The sequence below is a fragment of the Trachurus japonicus genome, chromosome 5 (assembly GCF_045865225.1).
Source record: "Trachurus japonicus isolate A0001 chromosome 5, Traja_1.0".
In the NCBI taxonomy this organism is placed as follows: Eukaryota; Metazoa; Chordata; class Actinopteri; order Carangiformes; family Carangidae; genus Trachurus; species Trachurus japonicus.
The window spans coordinates 2,181,008-2,208,510 of record NC_140911.1 but is presented as its reverse complement, the minus strand read 5'-3'; the positions used below and the strand labels follow the sequence as shown (position 1 = coordinate 2,208,510).

The window sequence follows — 27,503 nt, the reverse complement described above, 5'->3', positions numbered from 1 at the left end:
GTGTTTGCCTTCATCTTCTTCTCTTCTTACCTTCCCCATGAGTCTGAAGAGAGCTGCAGCCAGAGAGATGGAGCTGCAGGTCTGTTTGTGGTTCCTGACCGAGGGCAGAGTCTGAGTCTTCAGGAGAGCAGACCACTCGTCCAGGGCTCGCTCCAAAGGTTTGCACAACTCTTAAAAATAGATAAAATAATGAATGGAAGGTAATCGTGAGGTTTTTTTTCGGACACCTGGAGAAACTGTGGTCCACACATTGGCAACCAGACCCACATATTTTTTGGTTTTGCCCCGAAACTGAAAACATTCTGGGAAGAAATGTTTGATGTAAGTGTACAAATATTACAACGGACCCAGTGCTGGTTCTACTAGGTCTGTCACCAAAGGGCATTGAAGGAAAAAGAAAATATCTTCTACAGATACTACTACCAACAACGGCAATTAAATGTATACAGTAAGATGGTTAAAGCCTGACCCTTCAACATACAATATGTGGACTGAGAAAATAAAGGAAATATATCAAATAGAATAAATAACACACTGTCTGAGACTTCAACAAGATATATTCATTATAAGGTGGAGTCCTGCCATGGTTATACTATCACAGTGAGGAGCCCCTTTATACGTTTTGAATACAATCTATATTATTAATCTTATATTTTTTATTCTATTTTGTTTTATTTCACTTTATTTATTTCTGTTATTAGAGTCTCTGTCTCCTTTGTTGTGTCCTAATTGTTATCCTGTCCCTAAAGCTCTCCATTATATTGCATAAATGAGTAAAAGAAAAGAAAAGAAAAGATGAAATAATGTTTTATCATTAAACACAGAGCCAGCAAGTAATGAGCAGTTACAATAGATATATCATAATAAAGGATAACATGAGAGAAGTGTCTCCTACTGTTCTCTGCAGCCAGGTTGAAGTGCAGGCCTTCGTAGACCTGGATGTTGTCCTGTGTCTTCTGCTTGTCTTCATAATCAAAGTCATTGGTTCCTATGGGGTTGGACACACGTCGAGTCTGTTCACGCAGCTCTCGCAGCTTTTTGTCCTTCTCAATGCCCTGGACACAAAGATAAACAAACAGTGGTGTTTATTATTTATCAGTACATCACCCACTTTGGACTTCAACTCCAAATATTAAACTACTTAATAGGCTGAGGAAAAAAATGACATTTGTTGACATGACTTTGGACTGAGAGGAAACTCACCTCTTGCAGGTTCTTCTCTAGAGTGCAGATGTAGAGCCACAGTAAAGCATGAGCCTTGTCATCCTTCAGTCTGTGAGCGTTGTCCGCCGTCTCTGCTTCTTCTTCCAGTAGCCGCAAAGCCTCATGGGTAAAATCAACGGCTGAGCTGTAAAGTTACAGAGAAACATAATGAATACCCAACAAAACTATGGTTTAACTGAGTTTTTTCCTCTTGCTCACTCTATTTTTCATTTGTTTCTCACATGTTTGCATATGAACCAACACATCAGATTGGATATTCACAACGGAGACGACAAAAAGTTTATTTACCAGTCGGTCTGTTCACTGAAATCCTGGAAACACACAACTTGGGCCATTTCGCAGAGGTAGACGGCTCGTCGGTGAGTGTGTGAGCTTTCCTCGTGGCAGATGTCCAACAGGTCGCAGAGTGTGTTGTAACGCTCCTGAGCCGTGTCTCCGGCCACCTCCTTGTAGGCGTGCAGCTCTTCCTCCAGGAGACGGAGCATCACGGCTTCGTCGGGAACGTCGGGGCCAAAACCGTCACGCAGAGTTCTGTTCCAGGGCGACAACACAGTTTTATGTTTAACCCTTCATTCAGAGTCCATGGTTATTTTCTTCTGTTTCTGTCTCTTTGTGTATTAATCCTTGTAAAACCTCAGCCCTGTGATGCACAATCAAGTTTTAACATCCTCTTTTTTCAGGACAACCTGGGTTTTCAGAATATTAACACTGTAGTGGTGTCATATGAATGTAGAAAAAGCTATATGATCAGAAAAAGAAAGGAAAATAAATATTTGAAACAGAGAAAATTTAAACTTCTTTTTAGACACTATATAACTGTTCTTTGAGGTATTGGGGATTAGGGGAAAAAAGAATAAGGGCTCTAACTTTAATACAAAATATATTATGCTCCATTGGCCTGGCATGAAAACAGTGTGCGTCTGCAATGAAGCACATCACAGGTCTGACATTTCCATTGGCTGCACAGGCTTTTTTGTCATGATTCCTGCAGCGAACAAACTGTCTCCTTCCATGTGATATGATCCCATGTCTTGGTCTTAGCTTGCATAAAAAGCGTAAATAGAAATCTACACAATATTTATTACATTGATTTTCAGATAATCGCGCCCATACGAGGCAACAGAGCATCAACCATCTTGATGTAAATTAACTCTCTTTGGCCCATCACACGTTTCCTATTGAACCCTTGATTTTAAGACTGGATTACTCAGCTTCTGGGCGAGCTACGGACACAGCAGAGGTCTCGTTTGAAAGGCTGAAAATGTCCCGTTTTCAACAGCTCTGGAAAAATATAAAGAGACCACTACTCCAAAATGTTCTTAATAAATCAGCTTCTCTACATGTATGGCAACCATTGATTCCAGTGTTGAACTCCAACACAAGCACATCTCACTCTACTTAGCGGATCAGATAAATGCTCTAAATGACAATATTTTTATTTCCAATTTGGTGTCAGTAGTTTATAGAATGAAATAAAAGTGTTAATTTTACCCAAACACATAGCTATAAATAGTAAAACCAGAGAAACTGATCATTTTGAGAGTGGTCTCTTAATTTTTTCCAGAGCCGCATTTATATTTTTACGTCACTACCGTTTGGCATTCTGGAGATATTCTCGATGAAGAAGAGCATAACCCACGTCGACTTCAGAGAGTTAAATAAAAACAAAAACTCCTCAAAAGAACCTCAGCGACACAGCCAACATGATATAAAGACATCCAGGCAGATTTATTGTGAGACCTCAGTAGTTTTTTTTGTCTGTACCTGAGTCGGATGTCGTCCTCAGCGTTACGCGCTGCATCGGTCTTTGTCTTCACCCACAGAGACACTGGTTCGGACAGATGTGTAGACATTTTGTCCCCCAAAGCTTTCAGCCACAGAATCACCCAGTCCAGCGCCCGGGACAGTTGTCCTGCACGGCGAGACGTCTGCACCGCCAGCGTGAAGGGTCTGTTCAGCTGGGAGAGGACGACAGAAACAAGACGTGAAGTTCATTTCCACTACGATCCTCCAGGTTTGTTTTTAGTCTAACCCTAACCCTAACCCTAACCCTAGACAAATACTGAAGCTCTTACTCTATCAACAGAGAGCGAAGCCGGACATTTCTTGCACAGATCCTTGCAGACGATCTCAACCAGGGTGAAGGCCTGGTCATAGAGACGGCGGTTGTACAACCCACAGGACAAGTTGCTCACAGCAACGACTACAAGACACACAGTCAACACAGAGAAAGGGAAAAGGTTATAGTAACATTACAACATATTCATGTCTATATCTGAGGGAGCAGTCGGAAACACTTGCATTAATAAAAGTAAAGCAGTGATTCCCAACCAGTGGGGAAGGTGGAAACATCTTATTCCCAGGGTGATAAGTAAATATTCAAAGTCATTTCATAATAACCCCAGGACTAAAATGGTATGTGCGCACCACAACTAGATAATAACCTGTGGCAAAACTCTGTGAAGACTCATGCTGCCAAGGCCACGGCACACACATCCAGTAAATATTGGAGTCAGGAGGGCAAGTAAATTATTTCATCTACTTGTGCATATGCAACCAGTAAACACTGGGCAAATGTAGAAGGGGCAACTCAAAGAATCAGGAATCTGTCATTACAGATGTCAGGCCACTATGTGTAAGGATCAAGAATTAAAAGGATATTTGCTTTGCAAGTCGATTTACAGTGTGCACCCTTAAATGTTCTGCTTGCGCTCCTACAATTTTAAGTTACGGGCCACTGCACTAGTCTGGAGTCTTGGGAACTGAGCTTTATATGTTAGGAATGTTATAAGAGTTTAATAGAACAAAAGGGAGGTTGATTATTATTTATTATTTATTATATTTTGAAGGTAGAGGGATTCTTACTTATGTTTATGTTTAATTTGAGTTTGAAACAGCAAAAATGAAGGAGAATTATTATTTAAAATACAATACAATACAATACAATACAATAGTAAAATGTCTTTGTACAAATTAAAATGAATTTAATCACCTGCTTTGATGAGGAGACTTTCACTGGGCAGTTTGTGCAGCTCAGTCATCATCTGTCCAGCTGAGGCCTGGCAGAACAGCAGCACTCTGTCCAGGGCGTCGCTGTTCTCCAGCTAAACACCACAAACCACAAATCACAGCGACACCATGAGACTGAGAAACATTTAGAGCAGTGGAAACGTGTCACATCTGTCAGTTTAGCATCATCATCAGCAGATGTTACAGATGTTTCCTCACCTGTGATGCCAGCATGCTCTCATACGCAAACACAAAGCCCTGGTAGAAACTGAAACAGAGAGTCTGTTGCAGTCTGCTGCCTTCAGCGGGACATGTTGTTGAACTCTATAGAGACAAGAAGCCACACATCATCATTGGGATATTATATGTGCAGGGATCTGGTATCGCTACTGATTTACTGAACTGATTTGATTAATTTAGAGATATTTCAGTTTTAATACCAATTTGCTTGTTTATGAAAGAGATTTTCACAAAACTAATTTTGCAAATTGTACAAAGATGGAACCTGGTCTCTAACCTGGTGTATTATTAAAAATAATCATGTTTACATTAAATTGACAAAAAAGCAGTTAGATTGATGCAAATTAATTTAACAAGACTCACTACAGACATAACAGTGCAAAGGTTACATTAAAGCAGAAGTAAGCGATCCGGTCGTTTTGGCTAATGCTGCGTTCCAGGCAGGCTTTTGAAACCGTAAATTACAGCTTCAAGTCACAACTTACGACTTTGTAGCGTTTCAGGCAACCCACTCGTGTTTTTCCGACCTGTTTTACCTGTGAAAGTCACTATAACGGCCACTCGTAACTTCCAACCGGTGAACTCGTACCAGATTGAACTGGTACGACTTCACAGGTCGGTAAAACACGAGTTACGAGTTTCCTTGAACGCACCATAACAGTCCTCGTCCCTACGTCACCACATTCACGGCGACCCTTGGCTGCACACACAGCCCTGCATGCCGTTCTCTCTCCTCATTGGATAAAAACTGTAGGATACGATAAATGTTTTCTCCTCGGCTCAGAGCAGAGCAGAGGGACTGAGAGACCCGTGTTTCAGTCCAAACACTCTATGTAAGTGATTGCTGTCGGAAGATATAACTATTTAAGACTTATATTAACACAAATATATCACTTACTTCTGCTTTAAAAGATCCAGTCTGTATTCTTCAGTTATTTAAATTAAGAAAAGGAAACTATAATCTAAGAATTTCGAAATGTGTAAAGTGAGAACTAATAAAAAATACAAAGTCTTGGGAGTTAAAATGTGGAATAAGCTCAGTGATGAGTTGAAGACATGTAGTTCTTTGTTGAGTTTTAAGAAAGCCTTGAAAGGTAAAATAAAAAAAAAAAATTATAATAAAATACAGTAATGACTACTTTCATCTTATTATTTTGTACTGCTGATATTCTAGGTAATCTAATTCCATAGAGTGTAAAGGATAGACAAATATAAACCTTGGGCTTCAACCTATTCCCTTTTCGGTCACTGTGTGATATTTTCTTTTTTTTGTGTGTGTGTGTGAAATGTATAGTTGCAATTGTGTATAATATGTGCAGGCTAAATTGTTCATGCAAAATGGTTGATTTTGATATTGGTGTTGTGTGACAGGAATAAACAATTTCTTTCATTCATTCGATATTGGATTTTTCAAATGAAGATCGATATGAATTGGAAATTAGATTTTTAAACACAGCCCTAACGCACATGAACGTACTATGCACACACACACAAAAGTTTCCTCCACTCACCTTCTTTAGTGTTTTTAAAATCAGCTCCTGATGCTCCTCCAGGAAAGAGAACCAGGCCAAGAGGACCGGAGCAGTTAACCCCTTGTTGTGTCCGTTCTCCACCGACCACGCCACCAGCGAGCATCCCTCCAGGACGGCGTGCGCCTCCCGGTCCCTCAGGTCGTCGGGCAGAGCCCTCAGCGCTCTGGCGCTCTCCGTCAAAGCCTGAGCGCTCTCCTCCCCGCTGGCCTTCAGCGCTGCGTGAACTTTTACTCCACACCTTGCTAGCGACAGAGCTGCACACGGATGCTCGGACCGCTCCCTGAGCTTGCTCTCAGTTTCACTCAGGAAGGTGGAGGCCGGGTCGTAGTGCCCGGCCTTACACAGCAGCTTCATCACAATAAGAAGCATCTCAGAAATTACAAATACACTCAAGTTCTTATCACGCTGCTCTGACCCGTCGCCACCCCCTTCCTTGCAGATTCTGCTGAAAAGCAAGCGCACTTCCTGGAGAAGAAAGGAAGCATCCTCGTTGGTTACACTTCCACAGCCGCTCTCAAAGTCAGTGACGGCATCTTCTGTGTAAATCAGAGCTTTGGAGACGGAGGGAGTCGTGTTTTCTGTGTCCAACAGGAGGAGGAAGCTCAGCGCTTGCATCTGGCAGCTGAATTTGACCCGGGGGCTCAGAAGTTTCTTGTCTTTGGCGGCAGACACTCCCGTCCAGAGCACAGAGAAGCAGCTCCGCAGAAGGACATCGTAGTCCTCAGCCTGTGAACCAGACAGCAGCCATGTTTACATCTGCATTTTTTCTACAATCTGATTTTAATCACTCTGATTGGAAATTCCAACTTCACCGTTAACATGAATGCAAAATAAAAGTGATTAAAACGTGCATGTACATCAGAGCACAAGGACTCAACTTCTTTGGCCTGTTCCATGTGTTACCAATCTTCTTATAACCTAGGCCGTCTTCGTAGAGAACAACACGTCTATTTCTCAGATTCTCAGAGACTTCTTTACCATGAGGGGCCACGTTGAACATCCAGTGGTCAGTATGAGAAAATTGTACCCATAGAACTGAATTTAATAGCTCTAATCCAGGACACACAAGTTTGTATGGTCCAAAAACATGGACATGAGGGATAGTACAAGTGGCTTTACATGTTTAAATGACTTGTATAGGTATCAAGGTAGGTATAGGGGTGTACCCACTTGTGTTGCCAGTAGGGTTGCAAAATTCCGGGAATTTTCAAAGTTGGAAACTTTCCATGGGAATTAACGGGAATATATGGGAATTAACGGGAATAAATCAGAAATTTACAAAATTGAAGGTTGGGAACTTAAATATAGTTGGAGAAAATATATTGTAGCATAATCTTGGCTAAAACAACCAGATTTAATGCAAGTGCACTATATGCTATTCCTCCATCACATGCACACAGCACACTTCTTACTGCAGGGCTATTGAGGCCACGCCCCCTACATGCACTGTGCATTCCTCCATCACATGCACAGATGATTTCTTGAACCCTGAAGGCCACACTGTTGAACCCAAAGCACAAGAGGGGGGCTCCTTTAATTTAAAGGGACAACGAGAAGTTTTTGAAAGTGAAGGGTTTTCACACTACATTTCCCATGAGCCTCCATGCGCACTGTGAAATAATTGGACCGGCGTAAGATGAAAACAGCGAAAACATTTGCCAAAAATGTTTTCATTGATCAAGAATGAAAGTCGGAGGTTGGAAGATGATCAGATACCGTCGTAGTTTCGACCATAAACCGCGATTCGGCGGCGTTATTCCCATGACCCACAGGGCAGCATCCGCAAAACCGAAACTAGGAAATGCTGGGTGAGCCGACCACTAAATAATAATAATAATAGTAATGTAGTTCATCCACATTAATATGAGACTTTTTTTATAACCAAATAAAAACTCCTCGTTGTCCCTTTAACATTTTGAAAGGGATTTTTTTTTTGGAGGGGGGGGGGTTGGGGGAATATTTCCAAAATTCCCCAGCTTAACTTCCCATGGAAAGTTTCCGGAAAGTTTCTGGAAATTTACCGGAAATTTCCCGCCCCTTTGCAACCCTAGTTGCCAGCTATTTAGACAATCATGGCTATGCGTTGAGTAATTCTCAGTAGATAGCAGATCTCTACTGCTATATAAGCTGTACACGGACGACTCTTAAGTATATCCAAGTTTCATTTCTATAGTATTGTCCCATGAGAAGATATAATAAAATGGCTGCTGAAATGTGAGGGGTGTACTTTTTTGAGATACTGTAATTCCGATTATTTGTGTCCATGTAAACTTAATACTGACAGTAATCAAGCAATTATGCAGTGTGTATGTCAAAAGTGAGTCATACCTGTTGTGCTGCAGTAAGCCTGCTGTAAAGTAACCCGGCCAAATAGCTGCACGGACTGTGAGCTTCCAGGGAGCTCAGCTTCTTGACGATGTGGAAAAGGATCTTCTCCATGTACATCGGACTGCTCTGAGGAACGAGCGCCGCAGAAACGTCATACCCACGAAGGGAAAGCTCCACCAGCTTTACCAGCTGAGTGACATGGTCGGAGGGAAGAGACCCAACTCCCAGCTGATGGTTACAGGCTCGGATGACTCTGTCACACAGCGTGCGACCCTGAAGGCCCGGACGACTCTGCACATAATCCTGCAAAAACGTAAAACCACATTACAGTCAGTCATTTGGCAGCAGATGCTTTTATCCTGAAAGATTCAGTGCAGTAGGAATCCAGTGAAAATAATAATAATGAAATTTGGCTCGAGTCAAATTTCCTCCTGAGGACAATAAAGTTAATCTGAATCGCAACTGTTAGATGAGGTTAAAAGTAAAATACTAAATTGTAATTCTTATAACTGTGGAAGCAAAAAACGTCACCCTCTGGTGAGGAATAAGAAACAACAGAGGTCTGAAGAGTTTGACACCCACTGTTGGAATGACTGAACCATAAAAGCCAATGATATTTACAGGTAAAGAAACAGTTCAAAGTACATAAATACAAGTGTCTAGATAGAAAGACAGACCGGTGACTTACGACGATCAGCTGCAGCTCAGAGTAGCAGCTCTTTTCTGAGGTGATTAAACAGATTAAAACCAACATTTTCCCTCATAATAACAATGCTTACCATATAATGCTAATAATAATAACAATAATAATAATAATCATATTACTCTTATTTTTTTAAGCACACCTTTTATGATTTGAAGTTTGCAACAAGTAGGCTACATATTACATAGACACTGAAGAAAACTTGAAAGAAAAGAAGAACCAATAAAAGCAATAAGAAATAGCTATGATCAATAAAAAATATATATAATTATGGGTGAGGAGATTTAAAGAAAAACCCGAAAAATAGATTTTACAATCTGTTAAAGGTCTTTCCTCATCTTGTTTTTTTAAACGACCCAAATATTTGCTGCATTTGTATTGTTTGGAAGTTATGATATGTGCCTTTTTGAGCTACTTCTTAATCACGGCCAGGTTTTTTTAGACAGGTAATACTATGGTAACCTGATGGTAACCTCCTATACTTTCACTGTTTACCTGTAATAATCTAGTATAGTTCAGTATGAACGTTGTGCTAACCTCTAGTTCTTGTAGTAAACACTTGGTCTCTTCCACAGACGCAGTCCGCTTTATGTACTCTTCCACCTTCAGACACTTCATGTCGGCAGCTGTAGAAGAAACACATTAGTTAGTAGTTAAATGTTTTTATCTTATTTTAGTTTCAAGCTTCTGTTTCTTCCTCTTCCAGCCGAGTCCAGTTAGTTAGCCGCATAGGTTAGCCGTTAGCTAACGTTAGCGCCACAACATGTCACTGCTCAACTAACTAACGACAACATTTTCTAAAAAAAGAATAACGTGACTTACCGTAGTAGTAAAGTCTTTATGTCGAGCTGGTAAAATCTAGATTTAACATACTTTTAAATAAGTTTTCGCCTGCTGATGAACGTCAGTAAAGTGAGATTGGATTAAAAAACATTCAAATCGGCAGCTATCGTGGAAAAATGCTCGCGCACTGTTTTTGAACGGCGCTCGCTGACCAATCAGAGAGCACATCCGGTTTTACTCACACCATAAATGGGCCTCTTCCTCTTCGTTGGTTTTTCACGGAAGTTAGCATCCGGTGGGAATGACCCGTGACCGCCACCTATCGGTATTTAACTACTGATTACCGTAATCGTTGCTTTCAAAAAAGAAAATAAAGAAATATAAAAGAAAAAGAAAAAGAAAAAAATGCATAAAAAATAAATCTAATAATACAAAATAAAAATATATTATAATATGTGAGCACATCAGACAAGCCATCTGACTGTCCATTTTTAAAACAACCCCATTTTTATTCCTTGGCTTTCAACCCAACATGAAACTCTGGTCTTGTTTTAGTGATATATTGTTTTTATTGTTTTAACATTGTTATTGTTTTATTGTTTTTATATTGTTTTTATGTTTTATCTCTTACGTTCTATTCTTATTTATGTATAGTACTTTGTTCCAGCTGTGGTTATTTTTAAAGTGCTTTATAAATAAAGTTGAGTTGAGCGTGTTTGTCTCTTTTTAAATGAACGTCCTGTAAAGTCTATCTATCTATCTATCTATCTATCTATCTATCTATCTATCTATCTATCTATCTATCTATCTATTCGTTTCCCCCCTGTAACTGTAACAAGTTCATTCTTTCTTTTGCTTTCTTATTTTTTTCTACCAAGACTTTTAATGTCTATTCTTTTCCACATCATTCCCCCTGATAATCAACGAGAACACCATTCACATATGAGAAGTCTGAGAGATTGCCAACTCATGGAAAGAGATCATCATGGAATTATCCTTCTGAGTAAATAATGGCTGGGAGGAATGTATCCACTAGAGGGCGCAGGTCCACAGTTCACCAGTCATTTGGTGCTGCTGGTTGTGGCATCATTATTATCAATGGTGAAGGGTTCAGGACACACACAAACACACACGCACACAACAAAACCCTTCTCTAAAACCTCAGTAGACTAAATATATGCGTCACTATTCTGTTAAATATCAGACCTGTGGAGGACAAACAAAGGATGCGATGTGAATCCTGATTTCTCCTTTAAAATTGGTATCGTAGACAGACTAATGTTATATTTTCTTGGGTCTTAGTTTGGCTTGGAAATCATACAAAGCAGGATAAGAAAGAAAGGCATAGCGGTTTTTCATTTTAGTTTGGTAATTTCAGATGAAAAATGTGAGTGAGAGTGCAGAAGATGAACCAAAACCACAATTTTGATGGGAAAAGAGCTTCTGTGATGGGAGAGCAGCACAATAACACAGCAAATACAAACACCTGTGTGAGTTCTGAGTGTTTATTGTTGTTGTGATTACTGTCTTTATTCATATTGCACTTTTCAGAGACAGGGGTTTGTCGGTTTCCTGATGGCAAGAATAATCACATAGAAAGGCTACTGGTGAACTAAGCCTCTCTTCTTGATGACGTGTTCCATTGCAGCCTTCTCGGAGGTGTCCAGGGCTGTCTTGTACTTGGCCAGGATTTTCAGGATGGGTACCAGCCTCAACCACCACTGTACCTTTGGAATACGATGCCTGCAGGGAAAAATAGCACATCGGTGTGAAACGACAAGAGCAAAAATGAAAATATTCTAGACTGTGGATTCAGAGTAAGCAGCCTAGAGCTTTATAGCTAACATGTAATGAACATGCCCTCTGTGTCTGCCTGTCTGAAAGGCATGATAGAAGCTGGGTCTTATTCATTTTTAAAGGGATATTCTGGCATAAGTTTAACCCATGGTCCAATGTGAGACAGAGACCAATGAGACAGAGTAGAACCCCCCCTGGAGAGATCGAGTTTGCCAACTTAGCGACTTCAGCACAAACAGCCAGATAGCAAAACACTGCTGTCTATGGAGCCACGAAACAACCGCCATCAAAAAAGCCACTCATCGCCACAAATAATGCTCAGAACAGCATCAAACTTCATCAACAGTACAAACAAGGTCCCAGCACATAATAAGAGGCATCGAACACCTGCTAGCTTTGCCTGGTTTCTATTGAAAACAGACGAAAAGACCTCCAGCCGCTTCCTAATGTGGAAGCCCTGACTCTCTTTTCAATAGAAACCAGGCAAAGCTAGCGGGTGTTTGATGGCTCATATTATGTGCTGGGACCCTTTTTGAACTGTCTATGAAGTTTGGTCTTTTTCTGAGCGTTTTTTGTGTATATTCGCGGCTTTTTTGATGGTGGTTGGCTCGTGGCTACAAAGTCAGCAGTGTTTTGAGAAGTCGGCAAACTTGATCTCTCCAGTGGGGGTACTACACGGTCTGACGGTGCGTTAGACCATGGGTTAAATTTACGCCGGAATATCCCTTTAAAGTCCTTTACCCTCTTCTTTGGTGTCGTTTAATACAAGCTCTTATCAAACACGCTCGAAGGACTGGATTACATTGCAGGTCCCAGTTGTTTTCACTGAACTTGGAAAACAATTTTTTTATAATGTGCACATACAACTTTGAACACTACGCATAACGATCTAAAACTTACCTCATCTTTTATCATTAGGCCAATTTAAATCTCTAATCTTATCTTATTTTACCTCCAACTGCTCCTGTTTCTAACTGACTCATCTTGTTGATCGTTAATTTGTTTCCAATGTGATCTTCTGTTACTTTCACTTTTCTCTAAATAGCCACCTGATATGTTGATTGTGTATTCTGAATAAAGGTTCTGATACTAATAATATATATGTGCACATGAAGCACCACCATACCAGATCTACAACTGTAAGAGAAATATTATTCATGTTTTCATCTTTTTGTGTACACTTGAGAATAAGTAACAAGAAAAAGACAGAAATGAAGACTTACTCAAAGTCGGTCTCTGATTTAAGTTCCTCAAGAGATGTGAAGACCAAGGCTCTCTTCTTCATTCCCAGCACACAGGCTGTATCTGGAGAGTTGGCAAATATGCGACCTGGAGGTTTGAAACAAACAATAAAAACTTTCCATCAGGTCAGGGGGAATCACAGGAGGCCAGAAGCATACACCAAAACAAGTATACAAGTACATGTTGTGTTTTTTAGTGAGTTCATGTGTAACGCACCGTGTCTGTAGCAATCCTTCAGCTTGTCAGTCAACCACAGCACAGACTTGATGCCCATCTTGGTTCCAAAGTTCCTGTCAAAAGGACTGGGTGTTCCTCCCTAATGACCAACACATTTATGGAAATCGGTTCAGTGGTAAGTACAGTAAGGACTCTGCAGCAGCACAACAAACAGAAGATCTGCACACACCTGCTGCATGTGTCCAAGTACGTTCTTCCTGCAGTCAAACACACCCTTGCCCTCCTCTGAGTACAGGTTGAAGATAAAATCTGTGGTGTAGTTTGCGTTGCATCTCTCATTTCTGGAAACAGAGGAAGGGGAATATTGGATCAAATACTGAGTAACAGTGAGCTGCAGAGTGAAAAGTTGAAATTAAAAGGTTCAAACCTCAGAATCAGTCCTCTCTTCACCGTGGTCTTCATCTTCTCCACCAGATGTTCCACATTCATCTGTAGACAAACCAGCTCATCAGATCCAAACACTCACCCCTCGGTGATCGGTTACTGTACGCTACAGAGTCGTTTTAGAGGTAAATTCATGCAAAACCTGATGCGTGTTGCCTTCAGGGACAGTTTTTCAACAAGCAGTCTCTGCATTTACCTTATGGCCCTTTGCCATAATCCCTACAGTCATAGCAGTAGGTTCGTTACCTTGTCGGTGCAAGCTATTTTTAGAACGGCGGAGCAGAGCCGTGAGCTGCTCAGAGCTACGCTACGGAGGCTCATGGGATTTCTTGGTTTCCCTCATCAAACTCATCAAATACACAATCCAACAACTCCACAACACTCTGGTGGACAAGTTGTGACCTGCACATTCACCACGCTATGAGATAATAACAGAACGTTACCAGACAGAGTTGTTTTAGAGGGAAATTCATGCAAAACCGCTGATGCGCATTTCTGTTGGGCAGTTTTTCATCAAGCAGTCTCTGTATTTACCTCTAAAACAACTCTGTCTGGTAACATTGTGTTATTATCTCATAGCGTGGTGAATGTGCAGGTCACAACTTGTCCACCAGAGCGTTGTGGAGTTGTTGGATTGTGTATTTGATGAGTTTGATGAGGGAAACCAAGAAATCCCATGAGCCTCCGTAGTGCAGCTCTGAGCAGCTCACGGCTCTGCTCCGCCGTTCTAAAAATAGCTTGCACCGACAATTAAAGGTAACAAACCTACTGGCAATGGGCCAATTTGTCAAAATGTTGAACTATCCTTTTAAGACTATAACCTATCATTTGGTTGAGTGATCTTTACAGACATTTATCATTTTACTAAAATAGTGACCGGAGCCACTAAGCCAAGCTAAACTAAGGCATTTTTCCCAATCCCATATGTTTTAATGGGAAATTGGTCATATTTTAATGGTTTTTCGATTCACCCCCATTTATCTTTTTAAACACAAACTCAACACTTCCTGTGTTCTTTTCAAAATTTGAAACTCACTGCTCACTAAACTCACTTAACAGCAATGTGCAATGTTCAGTGTACAGCGACTCTCATGATTGCATATTTGCCTTCAGAATCATTAACAAATATGCAATGATGCAATTAAAAAGCCTATTTTTTTATGTCTGTCAAATTGGTTTGAGACTTGTTTTGCCCCCCAACTCATGCCTGGGTAGTGGTGGTGGGGGGGTAATGGGAGTCCAGTGCCCTGAAAAGATTGAGAACCACTTCTGAACATCACCACTCAGCCTTTCTGTCGTTTTACACAATCATGAGCTCAGACCTCAAGGTCATGAATGTTGAAATGATCCTCATAGATGTAGGCAGCATCGGCTCCAGAAGCCAAGCCGGCCATGGTTGCCAGGTAACCGCAGTATCCTCCCATGGTCTCAACGATGAACACTCTCCTCTTGGTGCCAGCAGCAGATTGTTTGATCCTGTCGCATGTCTGCAAAAGAAGGAAGAGAGAAAAATAATACACCATACTGAGACAGACTTGTAAGGGTTAGTTTAGTTAGACTGTATTTTGTGCACCAAAAGAGTTTTACCATGGTGATGGTGTTGAGGGCGGTGTCAGCGCCGACACTGAAGTCAGAGCCAGGGACATTGTTGGAGACCGTAGCAGGAATAACGACGATGGGAATGCACACTTCCTCATACTTCTCCCTAGCCTGCACCATCTCCAGACCTCCGATAAAGGCCTGATGAAGACATGAAGGGACGAAATGAGTGAAATCGACTTCCACAATCGTTTACCTGTGCTTACGCCATGGATTTCAAGATGTTTATTTGTCATATACACAGTCGGCCCCCTTCACGTCACAAAAAGATAGATGAAATAGGATAAGAAATAAATAAAAAGACTAAATAGACATCGACGGTATGATATCAATAAAGCAAATGCTGCTCACCTCGAAGCCTCCAATGATGATGAGAGCATGAATGTTGAACTTGGCTATGGACAGACTGATCTCTTCCATGCACTCAGATGGCAGGGATCTTTATAAAAAGAGAAAACACCATGTTAGCCTATATTATAAGCAACTTTCGACACAAAAGTGACACAAACGCGCCCCATAACCCGTAATCTCTTGTTTATGACAGATAACACTACACAAATATACACATGGTAACACATACATGTGCCTAACTCACTGGATTTGTTTTCAACAAATGCATAGCGGAAAGGAGGGTTAGCAAAACAGAGGAAAAACAACTGGACTTGTATAGTTCCCCTTTAAAGGGACAACGAGGAGTTTTGGAAAAGCGAAGCGTTTTCTCACTACATTTATGAGCCTCCACGCGCACCGTAAAATTCTTTGACCGGCGCAAGACGGACTCATGTTTTCATTCATCAATAATTAAAGTCAGAGGTTCAAAGAGGTTCACATACCGTCGTAATTCCGACCATAAACGGCGATTCAGCTACGTTATTCTCATGACTCGCCGCGAAACCGAAAGTAAAGAAACGCTGGTCGGCTCGACCAGCATTTCCACCACCACTAATAATAACAAAATAACGATAGAGACAAAACGATACAACGACCAAATAGAAACTCCTCATTGTCCCTTTAAAGCAGAAGTAAGTGGAATGTTTGTGTTAATATAAGTCTTAAATAGTTATATCTTCCGACAGCAATCACTTATATAGAGTGTTTGGTCCGAAACACGGGTCTGTCAGTCACTCTGCTCTGCTGTAAGCCGAGGAGAAAACTTTCCTTGTATCCTACAACCTTTATCCAATGAGGAGAGAGAACGGCATAAAGGGGCGGTCCTCTCTGTGTGTGCAGCCAAGGGATGCGCGTGAATGTGGTGACGTAGGGACGAGGGCGGGGACTGCTAACTCCATCGGCTGACAAGAAGTTAGCCAAAACCACCGGGTCGCTTACTTCTGCTTTAAAACATTGAAGATGTATCATTATTAGTGCACCAAGAGGTCTGTTGAAATATCTCACCTCTTAGTTCCCAGCAGAGAACCTCCTTTTCCAGTCCATCCAGCCACTCCAGACCAGCCGATGGGCTCAATCTGTGCAGAGACAACAGCGTGAGCTCTACGGTACCAGACTCTTTCTTTTGTGTTTGCCGTGCACTAACAAGGGTGAAGCTGATGAACTGTCATGTTTGTGGAAAACCTCCATGTCTGATTTTGTGTGTGTGTGTTTGTAACTGGAATTTACCTGCCCATGTGCCAAGCCGTCGAAGCCGTCATGCACTGCCAACATCTGGTGGCCCTGGAGGAGGCCGATCCTGACAGCTGAACGGACGGCGGCGTTCATCCCGGCGCACGGAGCTCCCACATTCAATATGGCAATGTTGATATTACTCTGGCATGGGCAAGAGACATTTGTCAGAACAATTGTATTTTCCACAGAGACTTCTAGACTGAGAGTGAGTTAATGTAAAAAAAAACAAAAAAAACAAACACTACAGCTGCAGTTCCTGACCTTTGTATCTGGGGGGCGCACATGAGCCAGCATTTTGTAAGTGTTCCAGTTGTTCTCAAAGCTCCTGTTGTCAAACATGAGCAGAAATGTACAGATCGGCCGCTCAATTTCGGATTTTAAATGTAAAACACAAAAGCGAATGCCTCACTTTCCCCTGAGCTTCACGGCTTCCTCATATCTCCCTTCACCCATGGCGACGGTGACGTCTTTAGTCTGATGTTGAGGAAGATGACAAGAAAAATAGAAAGAAGATTGAACAAACAAACAGCTGCACAGCACTCACTTCATTCACTTTTGTATTGATTTGTGTGCAGTGTGTGTGGACGATATGTGACTCACCACTTGGACACACTCCATGAGCGGCAGCCTCACTGCCATGTTACCAGACAGGCTGACCACACACGCGGGAGTTTCTGGCGTGGCCTCCAGCAGAGCCATCACAGCCTCCACGCCCATCCTGCTGGCCTGGGGTCAGCACAAATTATAGTCAACTAAAACTAAGACTACAACTATAACTAGCAGTGAAAAAACAATTTAGTAAACTGAAACTAAAACTAAACTGAATGTCAGATAACAGCAGCTTAGTTGTAGTTTTCTTGTTGATGTCTAAAGCTGCAGGAAGAAAACGCCACAGCTCAATATGGGACGACTTGGAGTTCGACCCACATATAGAAAAGAGTCAACACTGCAAAATCTTTCCAAGAATATTTATCTTATTTCTTGTCAAAATGTCTAATTTCTAGTCAAAACTAAACTCTTTTCACTTACATATTGACTAATCACCTAAAAATTTACTTGTTTTTAGATAATTTTCACTTGTTTCAAACACATTCTCACTTGAAATAAGTAGAAAAATCTGCCAGTGAAAGGAAGTTTTTTTGTGCTGGTAATAAGGAAGAAAAACTTGCTCCACTGTCAGATTTTTCTACTTATTTCCATTTAAAATATGCTTGAAAGAAGTAAAAAGTGTCTAAAAACAAGCTACTTTTACTTTACTTTTTTGATTTGTTTTGACTAGAAATAAGACAAATATTCTTGGTAAGATATTTGATTTTTGCAGTGAATGTAACATGAGGAGGACTGATGAAAACATTTATGGGATGCAACTAAAAAGGAAAAATCCCACAAATGTGGAAGTTCATCTTCAGAAGTCTGACAGAGTCTTTCTCCTAAAACCTGAAAAACTAAGACAAAGACTAAATAAAAACAGGTCAATTCTTGAAAAATAAAAACTAAACTAAAACTGTTTATAGGGACTACGAGGAGTTTCGGAAAGCGAAGTGTTTTCACACTACATTTCCCATGAGCCTCCACGCACAATTCACGCACACAATTTTTGGACCGGCGCAAGACGGACAAAAGCGGCAAATGTTTTGACAAGAATGTTTTCATTGATCAAGAATGAAAGTTGGAGGTTCGAAGATGATCAGACACCGTCGTAGTTCCGACCATAAACGATGCCAACTAGAGATCCGGCGGCGTTATTCCCATGACCCACCGGGCAGCGTCCGGGAAACCAAAACTAGGAAATGCTGGGCGAGTCGACCACTAAATAATAATATCAAAATAACTATAAAGACAAAACGATATATTTATCAAAAATGGACCCGTTAACAAGTGGTAATGTAGATTCATCCACATTAATATGAGACTCTTTTATAACCAAATACAAACTCCTCTGGGTCTCTTTAATCACTTGTTGAACTAACTAAATAAAAAAGCAAACTGAAAAACTGAATAAAAATAAAAACTATGAAAAGTTTAAAACTATAATAACCTTGGCTCAGAGAGGCTGATAAATTATGTGTTTAATATTTACATTGCTGAGAAGAGATGGAACAAGAGTTCTTACCAGGATCCTGTCGAAGGCGGAGGGGGTTCCACCTCGCTGCACGTGGCCCAGGATGGTGGTGCGAGTGTCGAAGCCGAGCTTCTTCGACACCAACTGGACACAGAGATCATTTATGAGCAGTCAGTATAAAACTACTATAACGTACAGTGTCAGGTGTGTTGTTGTTGTTGTAGTCCTGCCATCACTGACCGCTTTGATGTCTTCACAGGTGATCGGTTTACCTGCACGATTCATCGCTCCCTCTGCAACGATGATGATGTTCAGACGGGAGCCGCGGCCTCTTTGCTGAGAGGGACAAAGAAAAACTTTAAGATCAATGAACACTAACACTAAAGACTGCAAAAACTCAAAATCTTACCAAGAATATTTGTCTTATTTCTCATCAAAATGTCATTTCTAGTCAAAACAAATCTCATTATACTTAAAATAAGACTCGTCAAATTAGGAAGTAGCTTGTTTTTAGACACCTTTCACTTCTTTCAAGCCTATTTTCACTTGAAATAAGTAGAAAAACCTGATAGTGGAGCAAGTTTTCTTCCTTATTACAAGCACAAAAAAATCTGCTTTCACTGGCAGATTTTTCCACTTATTTCAAATGAAAATTAGTTTGAAACAAATGAAAATTATCTCAAAACAAGTTCATTTTTAGGCGATGAGTCTTATTTTAAGTGAAAAGAGATTAGTTTTGACTAGAAATGAGACATTTTGGCAAGAAATACTACAAATATTCTTGGAAAGATTTTGAGTTTTTGCAGTGAAGGGCCTGGAGGAAGCTGTGATGTGTCCCACCTCCTGCAGCCTCCTGCACAGATGTTCCTCCCATCCGTCCTCTGGGGGAACCTCTGGGATGAACACCCAGTCGGCACCACAGGCCAGAGCGGTCACCAAGGCCAGGTAACTGTGGGGTAGAGGTAAGGTTTTGAAACTTGGACGTTGTAGTTGTAGTAGTAGTAGTTTATTTGATCTTGTGCACAAATTGTTACAGTCAGGCATCAATCAAAAGTCAAACAACCTTCAATAATGCATTCTTTAATTCAAACTTAATTCATAATTGATACATAGATCGTAAAGGTGAAGGCTGAAGTGCCTACTGTTTAATTCTTCATTTCAGTTAAGGAGCTTTGGAGTTCTTTATGGTTTCAATGTGACAGAAAGCAGCAGAAATCTTTGACATTTTTGTAAATGAATATTTGAATGCAAGGCTTGTGGGGCTTAGTTTAGTTTGGTTAAGTTTTATTTACTTAGCACAAATTGCATTGAACACTATGCAAGGAGGGAACGAAGCCCTTGCAGGCTTATACACAGTTCCACCCCTAGCCACAGTTTATTCAACACACCTACGAATCCCCCTCCTCAGAACTGTCACTTGTGTATGCATTTTTGTTTATAATATCAATATAATAACCAATACAACCTGCTAGCTAACCCATTTTTGTATCTAAGTGCTTAAACAAGAGTTGATCAGTTTAGCCATTTCACTACAGGTACAACTACATGCTGTATTTTGTGACTCCACATGAATATATAGGTTTGAATTACCTGAACATCTGAACTGTTTGTACTCACCCACAGTGTCTGCCCATCACTTCCAGGATGAAAGTCCTCTGGTGACTGTAGAGTGACACGTTTTAAGTTAACACAGAGTTTAAATAATTTAACAGTTGTGTGTTTCAAACCAACAATAAAATGTACAATATGTAGGCTACATATATAGCTGTATTGACATGTATAACCGGTCTATACAAATATATGTATATGTTTGAGCTTATCCTGTAGACATATGTTACAGATGTTGCTGTTTTAATAAATTTGCAAACATAAATGAAATATATTGCTGACATATATGCTCACAGCATCTTAATAACATATGCAAAATCATAATATAGATATTTTCTGGATGTGTAGACAATGTTATAAACTGATATACCCAGAGGATGAACAGGAAGTAATTGCAGTGTGTAGTTGTAGTGTGTACCTCTGTGCTGTGGTGGTGATGGCGTCCACAATCTCGATGATGCGATGCAGGGCGGAGTCGCAGCCGATGGTCATGTCGGTGCCACAGAAGTCGTTGTCGATGGAGCCGACCATGCCGACGATGTTGAGGTGAGAGGACGCCTTGGCCTCATTGGCTGTGATTTTACCTGAGGTCAAAGGTCAAAGAGGCGACGCTCAGACTCAACACCCCACCAGTAAATCGTACTGCGACATTAGAGTGGCAGATGTATGAAATAGTTACTGCAACATGAAGTTGTGTTTTATGTATGGTGTGAAATTACTGCCCAAACTCCACAAACCCACAAAGCATGTTTTACTCACGCCCAGCGATTCACAAACAAACTGTGCAAATACAAAAAAATAATTCACAAACTAATGCATTTTGTTTCACAAATAAGAAATGTACCTAGCAAATAAATACACCATGCTTCAGAAACAAAAAACACATTTCTTCAAGTAAAAAAACACACCCTTCAAGTAGAAAAACACAATTCTACAACTAAAAACTACAAACACAATTCTACAACTACAAACATTTACTGCCGAAAGTCACAGTGACAGTTCTGTAGTTGTAGAATTGTGTTTTTAGTTGTAGAATTGTGTTTTTAGTTGTAAAATTGTATTTGTAGTTGTAGAATTGTGTTTTTCTACTTGAAGGATGTTTTTTTTTTACTTAAAGAAATACGTTTTTTGTTTCTTAAAGCAGATAACAGCGGCACGGCCGTTTCGGCTAATGCTGTGTTCAAGGCAGGCTTTTGAAACCGTAAGTTACAGCTTCAAGTCACAACTACGACTTGGTAGCGTTCCAGGTAACCCGTAGCTCGTGTTTTTACCGTCCTGTTGTCTGTGAAAGTTCCCTATAACGGCCACTCGTAACTTCCGACCCGTGAACTCGTACCAGATCGAACTGGTATGACTTCACAGGAAGGAAAAACACAAAGTACGAGTTTCCTTGAACGCACCATGAGTTAGCAGCCCCCGCCCTTGTCAGGCATCAATTGGTCCTCGTGCTACGTCACCACATTCACGCGCATCCCTGGCTGCACACACAGCCCTTCATGCCGTTCTCTCCCCTCATTGGATAACACTTGTATCCCACAAGGAAAATTTTCTCCTCGGGTTACAGCAGAGCAGAGTGACGGAGAGACTCGTGTTTAGGCTGAAATACTTCATGTAAGTGATTGCTGACGGAAAATAGGACTATTTAGGACTTATATTAACAAAAACATTCCACTGATATCTGCTTTAAGCATGGTGTATTTATTTGCTAGGTACATTTCTTATTTTTGAACAAAATGCATTAGTTTGTGAATTATGTTTTGTATTTGCAAACAACACAGAGTTTGTTTGTGAATCGTAGGGCGTGAGTAAAACATGCTTTGTGGGTTTGTGGAGGTTTTTTTTGCAGTAATTTCCACTATATATTTATGGCCCTGACTCTTACCAGTTCTAACCAGGTCGGCCAGCAGCTCGTTCCACTCGGTCCTGAACTGGTTGGCGCCGGTCAGACTGCCGTCGCCTCCGATCACACACAGGTTGGTGATGCCCAGTTTGACTAAGTTACAGGCGGCCTTGGTGCGTCCCTCTTTGGTGCGGAAATCCTGGCAACGGGCGCTACCAATCACAGTGCCACCCTGGTGATGGGCAATGAAACAAGAATCACTCGGAGGCAGATGAGATGAGAAGCCGATGCATGGGCGTGTGGAGGGGTTTGGGGGGGGGGGGTGGAAGTGAGTAAGATCATGTGAAACCTTAGCGGTCAGGTCTGAGATCCAGAAAGCTATTTAATGAACCTTGGCATTTAAGTGACCGTTTGACCTACAGAACTGTCCAGTGGAGGCCGAGGAGTTGCCAGAGTTTCACAAATCATCCACCTTACTCAGAAAAAAAAGAAAAGGGCTCGACTGTGACAGCAAAAAGCAAAAAGGGTAGAAAAAACAAAAAAAACAAAAAACATGCAGATACATTTTTATTTTATTTTTTTGCTTCTTCATGCTTCATCTCACCAGCTGCAGCATCATCGACACACTCTCCCAAGTAGCAGGGCGGATGTGGTCTCCTCCATCCACCAGACCCTGGTAACCCTGTCAGCACAAACACACACAAACACACACACACACACACAACACAATAACACTTCCTTGAAAAGGGCTCATCACCGGGAAGATATAGGAACATCTTTACTCTGGCATGTGTTGCTATTTCAGTCCAACAAGTTTAGTTTCAGTTCATTATTATGAAATTTAAGAATGAAAGGTAATTTCTTAGACATTCACAGGTGTTAAGATAATTAAAGAAATGAATGAATCAAAAGAAGCAGTATTCACCTCATAGACAAAATACACCTTGGCTCCTGTGTAAATTCCCACTCGGACTGTGGCCCTTACAGCTGCATTCATACCTGTGGACACAACATGTGTGTGTTAGTTTGTATGAAAACATTGTGATGGCTCTCTCACACAATCAGAATCATGCAACAAACTGTGATGTAATATACACTACTTACAAAAAGTTAGTGATATTTGACCAGAATCTCCCTATGAAGAGTTCCTGCTACAGTGATATTCTATCATGAAGCCTTTTACTGTAAGTAGAAGGGTGCAATGGTCATTTCTTTATCTCAAACAAAAACTTATAACAGTGGTGGCTATAGCACAACAACAATCTCAATGTCTCAATAGTTGATCAGTTTGATCAAAGTGTCGTCTTGGTCTCATGATGTCACCATGGTAACAGGGTGGAGAGGAGAGGGAGAGAGAAGAGGACTGTCTACAAACTGTCACTGAACCACAACATTTAGTGGTTCAATGACGACTGAACCACTAAACCAGACGGTTAATCACCTTGTTAGAGAACAGCAGGTTATTCAGGACTGAAACTTTGAACAATTGGACATGTGCATTCAGAAGTTTAGAGAAGGTTAAATGAAGTTCACCTGTAAAGGTTATAGTGCATTTTAGCTGCATTCTGAAATTTAATCCAAAAGCCAAACATCCCTAACTTTTTGTGAGTAGTGTATTTATACTCTTTATTTGGTCATCAAATGTATATTTTAAGTGTATTTGTAATTGTATATTATAAAACCATGTTAGTTTACAGTTCTTCTAAGCCTCTTGTGCTTAATGTCATGTTGCATGGTGTTGGGTGACTCCTGAGGATGAATAACTAATATTAGCATTTCTTACTTTAGACTCAGTCACAGTTTAGACTAAGACACAGTCTCAAAGCAAAGACAGAAGAGAAAACCATATTATAGCACAGTTCTGTTTTGTTTTTTGACTGTAATGTCAGTGTTTGCAGCGGGTAAAGTTTCAGAGGCGGAGTCAGACTCGTTGTGCAGGAAAAGGCCTCTGTCTGTCTGTCTGTTTCCTCCGCACTCCTTTGGGGGGGGGGGGGGGGGGGTTGGGGGTTGGTTAAAGGACAAGATGTGGATAGATTAACTTTAGAGGCGCCAAGAGCATCTCCACTTACAGTGTGAAGGAGGAGAGCAGGGAAGCAGAGAGAGGTAGAGTAGGAGGACGGCCTGACTCTGATTCACTACCGCACCACTTTACAAACACATGACAGAAAGGTCATGTCTCTAAAATTAGCTCCCACAACACACAGAGCCGCAGAGACAGGAGGAGGGAAAGGAGCTAGAAAAGTTGGACCAAAGGGAAACAAGATGACCGAGGAGGTGAGTTTGTAATGAATGAGAAATAAGGAACGGTGAGGGTTAGGCAGTTTTGCATTTCCCCTCTTCTTCTTTTTCTGCTTCTTCTTCTTATGCATGCAGATACTCTCACACACACACACGCTACAGAGCTCTGTGGGGTCACTGACACACTCCCTAAAGGTCACAGTGCAGATATTCCTCATCAAGTTAAAGGTCAGAGGAGCATCTGTCTGGCTCCGTGGTCCTCGGCCTGTGGCCTTTTTTTCCCCCATAAGTTACACTGTGAGAAAAAGCTACGACGAGAGCGATAGATGGAGAAATCATTCAAGTGTTATTGTCAGTAGTTAAATATTATGAGATGGTATAAAGGGAATACGTTGTCATGGATGTGGCAAGAGAGGTCCATGCTGCTTTGTTTTAATTACTGTTAAGCTACAGCTACAGAGGGAATGTTAGGGCAGACTGTGAAGAAGATTTAAGCTGTTAATAATGACAGAAGGCAGATGATAGAGCCACAGTGTGCAGGTCTGTGCACGTCAAAGGCAATTAACGGTCAAAGGCAATTCATTTTACAACTGAGATACGTCTTTGTTTGTCATTTAACCCGACTCCACGCTCATCAGATCCTCTTAACCACCTGCTGAGGCAAACAAAACGCAGCCACATCCACGTCCTTGGCACTCCACGCTCACATGCCACCCAGGAGAAGAAGGAGAGAAAAAAAATCTCTTCCACTTACCCTGGGCATCGCCTCCCGAGGTCAGCACAGCGATCGCCCGACCCTTTCCCATCGTGGTGGGGTCGACTTGGTGGGGTTCTGCCATGGTCCTGGTTCTGGAGGAGCTGCCTGAATGGGGGAAGAGGCCTTGAGTGAAAAATCCCTGCTGCCCTGCTTCACTGTGCGGAGTACAAGTCGCCTCTCACCTCTAACTCAGCTCTGCCTGTTATGGAAAGTAATAGCAGTTGCAAAGGGTGCACAGATTAACTCCCCCCTTGGCACACGGCAAGGCACACATAGTTGTCCAAACACATTTAGATACACACTCACATGCATGCAGTGCCTATTAAAAGTATTAAGCTGCACACTCACTTTATGATTTTGTGCATTTTATCATTTTATCTCTTTACACTGAATGACAGCAGATGTACTTAACAAACATTTATCAGCACAAAAATGCACAAGTGAATTCTCACAAATACAAATATACTCAATTTGCTCTGTATTAGGCTGCACACCAGGAAAGTTTTCTCCATTTTTTTTTAGTAAAACTGCTGCAGCTCTGCCTGGTTTTTCGTGGAGACTGTGTGAACAACATTTTTTTTTAGCTTCTGTCATAAATTATGGATTTCGCTCAGATTGAAGTCTGGTGTCTGACCACGGCAGGGCCTTCACATGGTTGTTCCTGAGCCGGCCCTGTTTAGTTTAACCTTTAGTGCAGGTTGAAGTCTCTGTCGCGCTGTAAAATATATTATACACGACTGCGCTCAGAGACTGCAGCAGCTGTTCCTCCGTGATTTCACCCTGAATGCACAGAATTCACAAATGCGTTCTGCTCTATGTGGGCCATTGTTTTCTCACACATTTTGTTAAATATTGCTGTAGTTATTCATTGGTGTTACAGATACATTAGTCAATCTTGGGCCTCAGTTCAGGGTGGTGAGTGTGTGTGTGTGTGGATATGGTGAAGGCACAGCCATATATTTTGTAAATTCACTTAATCCAGTTCCATTCATTATATTTTTAACATTTAAATATGTTTTTGTTGTTGTTGACCAGCCTTGATGTTACTGTAGTTTAATGTGCTTTTTTCATCTATTCATTATACAATGATAAGTGTAGAGCTGTAGAGTTGTTGGCTTGTAGAGCTGTAAGGTTGTGTTATTGTATGGTTGTAGGGTTGTAGAGTTATAGAGTTGTACAGTACAGTTGTGGGGTTGTAGAGTTATAAAGTTGTACGGCTGTAGGGTTGTGAAGTTGTAGGGTTAGGAGTTAAATGTGTTAAAGGTGCCTCATCAGACCGTCTTACCTGCAGTCTCTGCTGGGTCGGTGCTCGAGGACTTCCTGCTGTCACATTGAGATGCTGAGAGGTCGTCACCTCCTGAGGATGGAGAGCGACACTTCATTAAGCAAAATGTGATCCAGCTGTTACTGTACTGTTGAATCATCAGCTGTTACTGTGGCTCATAGTGTTGTAGAGTCGTAAAGTTGTAGGGATGTGGAGTCATAAGGTTGTAGGGTTGTGAGGTTGTAGAGTCGTAAGGTTGTAGGGTTGTGAGATTGTACAGTTGTAGAATCATAAGCTTGTAGAGGTGTTGAGTTGTCAGGTTGTAGAGTTAGGACTTAAAGGGCTTAAAGGGATAGTAGCATTTTTTTTAAAGTGGGGTTGTATGATCTACAAATAGCCCCTAAGTACTTTAATTGCAGTAGAAGACTCTCTGCACTCCTCCCGTTAGCAACGCCAGCCCATAGCCCTGCCCAGAGATTTACAACATACATTGTTGTGAATGGACCCAAAGAAATGGACTATTTTCGCAGCCTAAAAGAGGTTTTATGTGAAAAAAATTACACAGTTCCATTGTTCGTCCAGCCCTTCAAAGTGCAGGAAAAACACAGTTTTTATTTGGACCTAACCAACTTACGTATCCCTCCGCCCAGGGTTAGCGCTCGCCGATCAGCAGTTGGTTAGGTCCAAATAAAAACTCTGTTTTTCCTGCACTTTGAGGGGCTGGAAAAAATTATATTATAACGAACAATGGAACTGGGTTTTTTTTTTTTTCAGGTAAAACCGCTATGGGCTGGCGTTGCTAACGGGAGGAGTGCAGAGAGTCTGCTACTGCAATTAAAGTACTTAGGGGCTATTTGTAGATCATACAACCCCACTTTAAAAAAATGCTACTATCCTTTTACGGTTAAAGGTGTCTCATCATCAGACGGTCTTACCTGCAGCCTCTGCTGGGTCGACGCTCGAGGACTTCCTGCTGTCACATTGAGATACTGAGAGGTCGTCACCTCCTGAGGAGGGAGAGCGACACTTCATT

General features: G+C 41.3%; 2 protein-coding genes and 1 long non-coding RNA gene across 3 annotated transcripts in view; 1 reads left to right on the top strand and 2 right to left on the bottom strand.

Annotated features, from left to right (window-relative positions):
• The window catches only part of espl1 (extra spindle pole bodies like 1, separase), a 56,523-nt gene extending 46,846 nt beyond the window's left edge, over positions 1-9,677 (bottom strand). The window contains exons 1-11 of the mRNA XM_085775536.1: positions 9,574-9,677; positions 8,334-8,636; positions 5,985-6,731; positions 4,453-4,557; positions 4,217-4,328; positions 3,300-3,427; positions 2,989-3,182; positions 1,513-1,755; positions 1,204-1,348; positions 896-1,055; positions 31-170 (exon numbers count right to left, since the gene is read on the bottom strand). Of these exons, the coding sequence (XP_085631662.1) occupies positions 31-170; positions 896-1,055; positions 1,204-1,348; positions 1,513-1,755; positions 2,989-3,182; positions 3,300-3,427; positions 4,217-4,328; positions 4,453-4,557; positions 5,985-6,731; positions 8,334-8,636; positions 9,574-9,654 (2,358 nt within the window). The 5' untranslated portion in view covers positions 9,655-9,677. The remainder of the gene's footprint in view (positions 1-30; positions 171-895; positions 1,056-1,203; positions 1,349-1,512; positions 1,756-2,988; positions 3,183-3,299; positions 3,428-4,216; positions 4,329-4,452; positions 4,558-5,984; positions 6,732-8,333; positions 8,637-9,573) is intronic.
• Positions 9,678-11,310: 1,633 nt separating this feature from the next.
• pfkmb (phosphofructokinase, muscle b) lies at positions 11,311-25,412 on the bottom strand. The gene is made up of 22 exons (XM_085775534.1): positions 25,204-25,412; positions 23,137-23,210; positions 22,816-22,893; positions 22,254-22,443; positions 20,790-20,955; positions 20,381-20,425; positions 19,604-19,712; positions 19,004-19,099; positions 18,815-18,907; positions 17,302-17,427; positions 17,111-17,175; positions 16,963-17,026; positions 16,696-16,842; positions 16,474-16,544; positions 15,430-15,517; positions 15,067-15,219; positions 14,802-14,966; positions 13,463-13,524; positions 13,265-13,376; positions 13,075-13,174; positions 12,840-12,945; positions 11,311-11,562 (listed from the first exon to the last, which is right to left on the bottom strand). Exons 1-22 carry the CDS (start codon positions 25,286-25,288, stop codon positions 11,421-11,423), a joined length of 2,337 nt encoding a protein of 778 aa, XP_085631660.1. The 5' UTR covers positions 25,289-25,412; the 3' UTR covers positions 11,311-11,420.
• Positions 24,029-25,553, top strand: LOC146986756 (uncharacterized). Its single transcript, XR_015035808.1, has 2 exons — positions 24,029-24,485; positions 25,088-25,553. It is a non-coding gene; the product is annotated as an uncharacterized LOC146986756 (long non-coding RNA).
• The last annotated feature ends 1,950 nt before the right edge of the window (positions 25,554-27,503 follow it).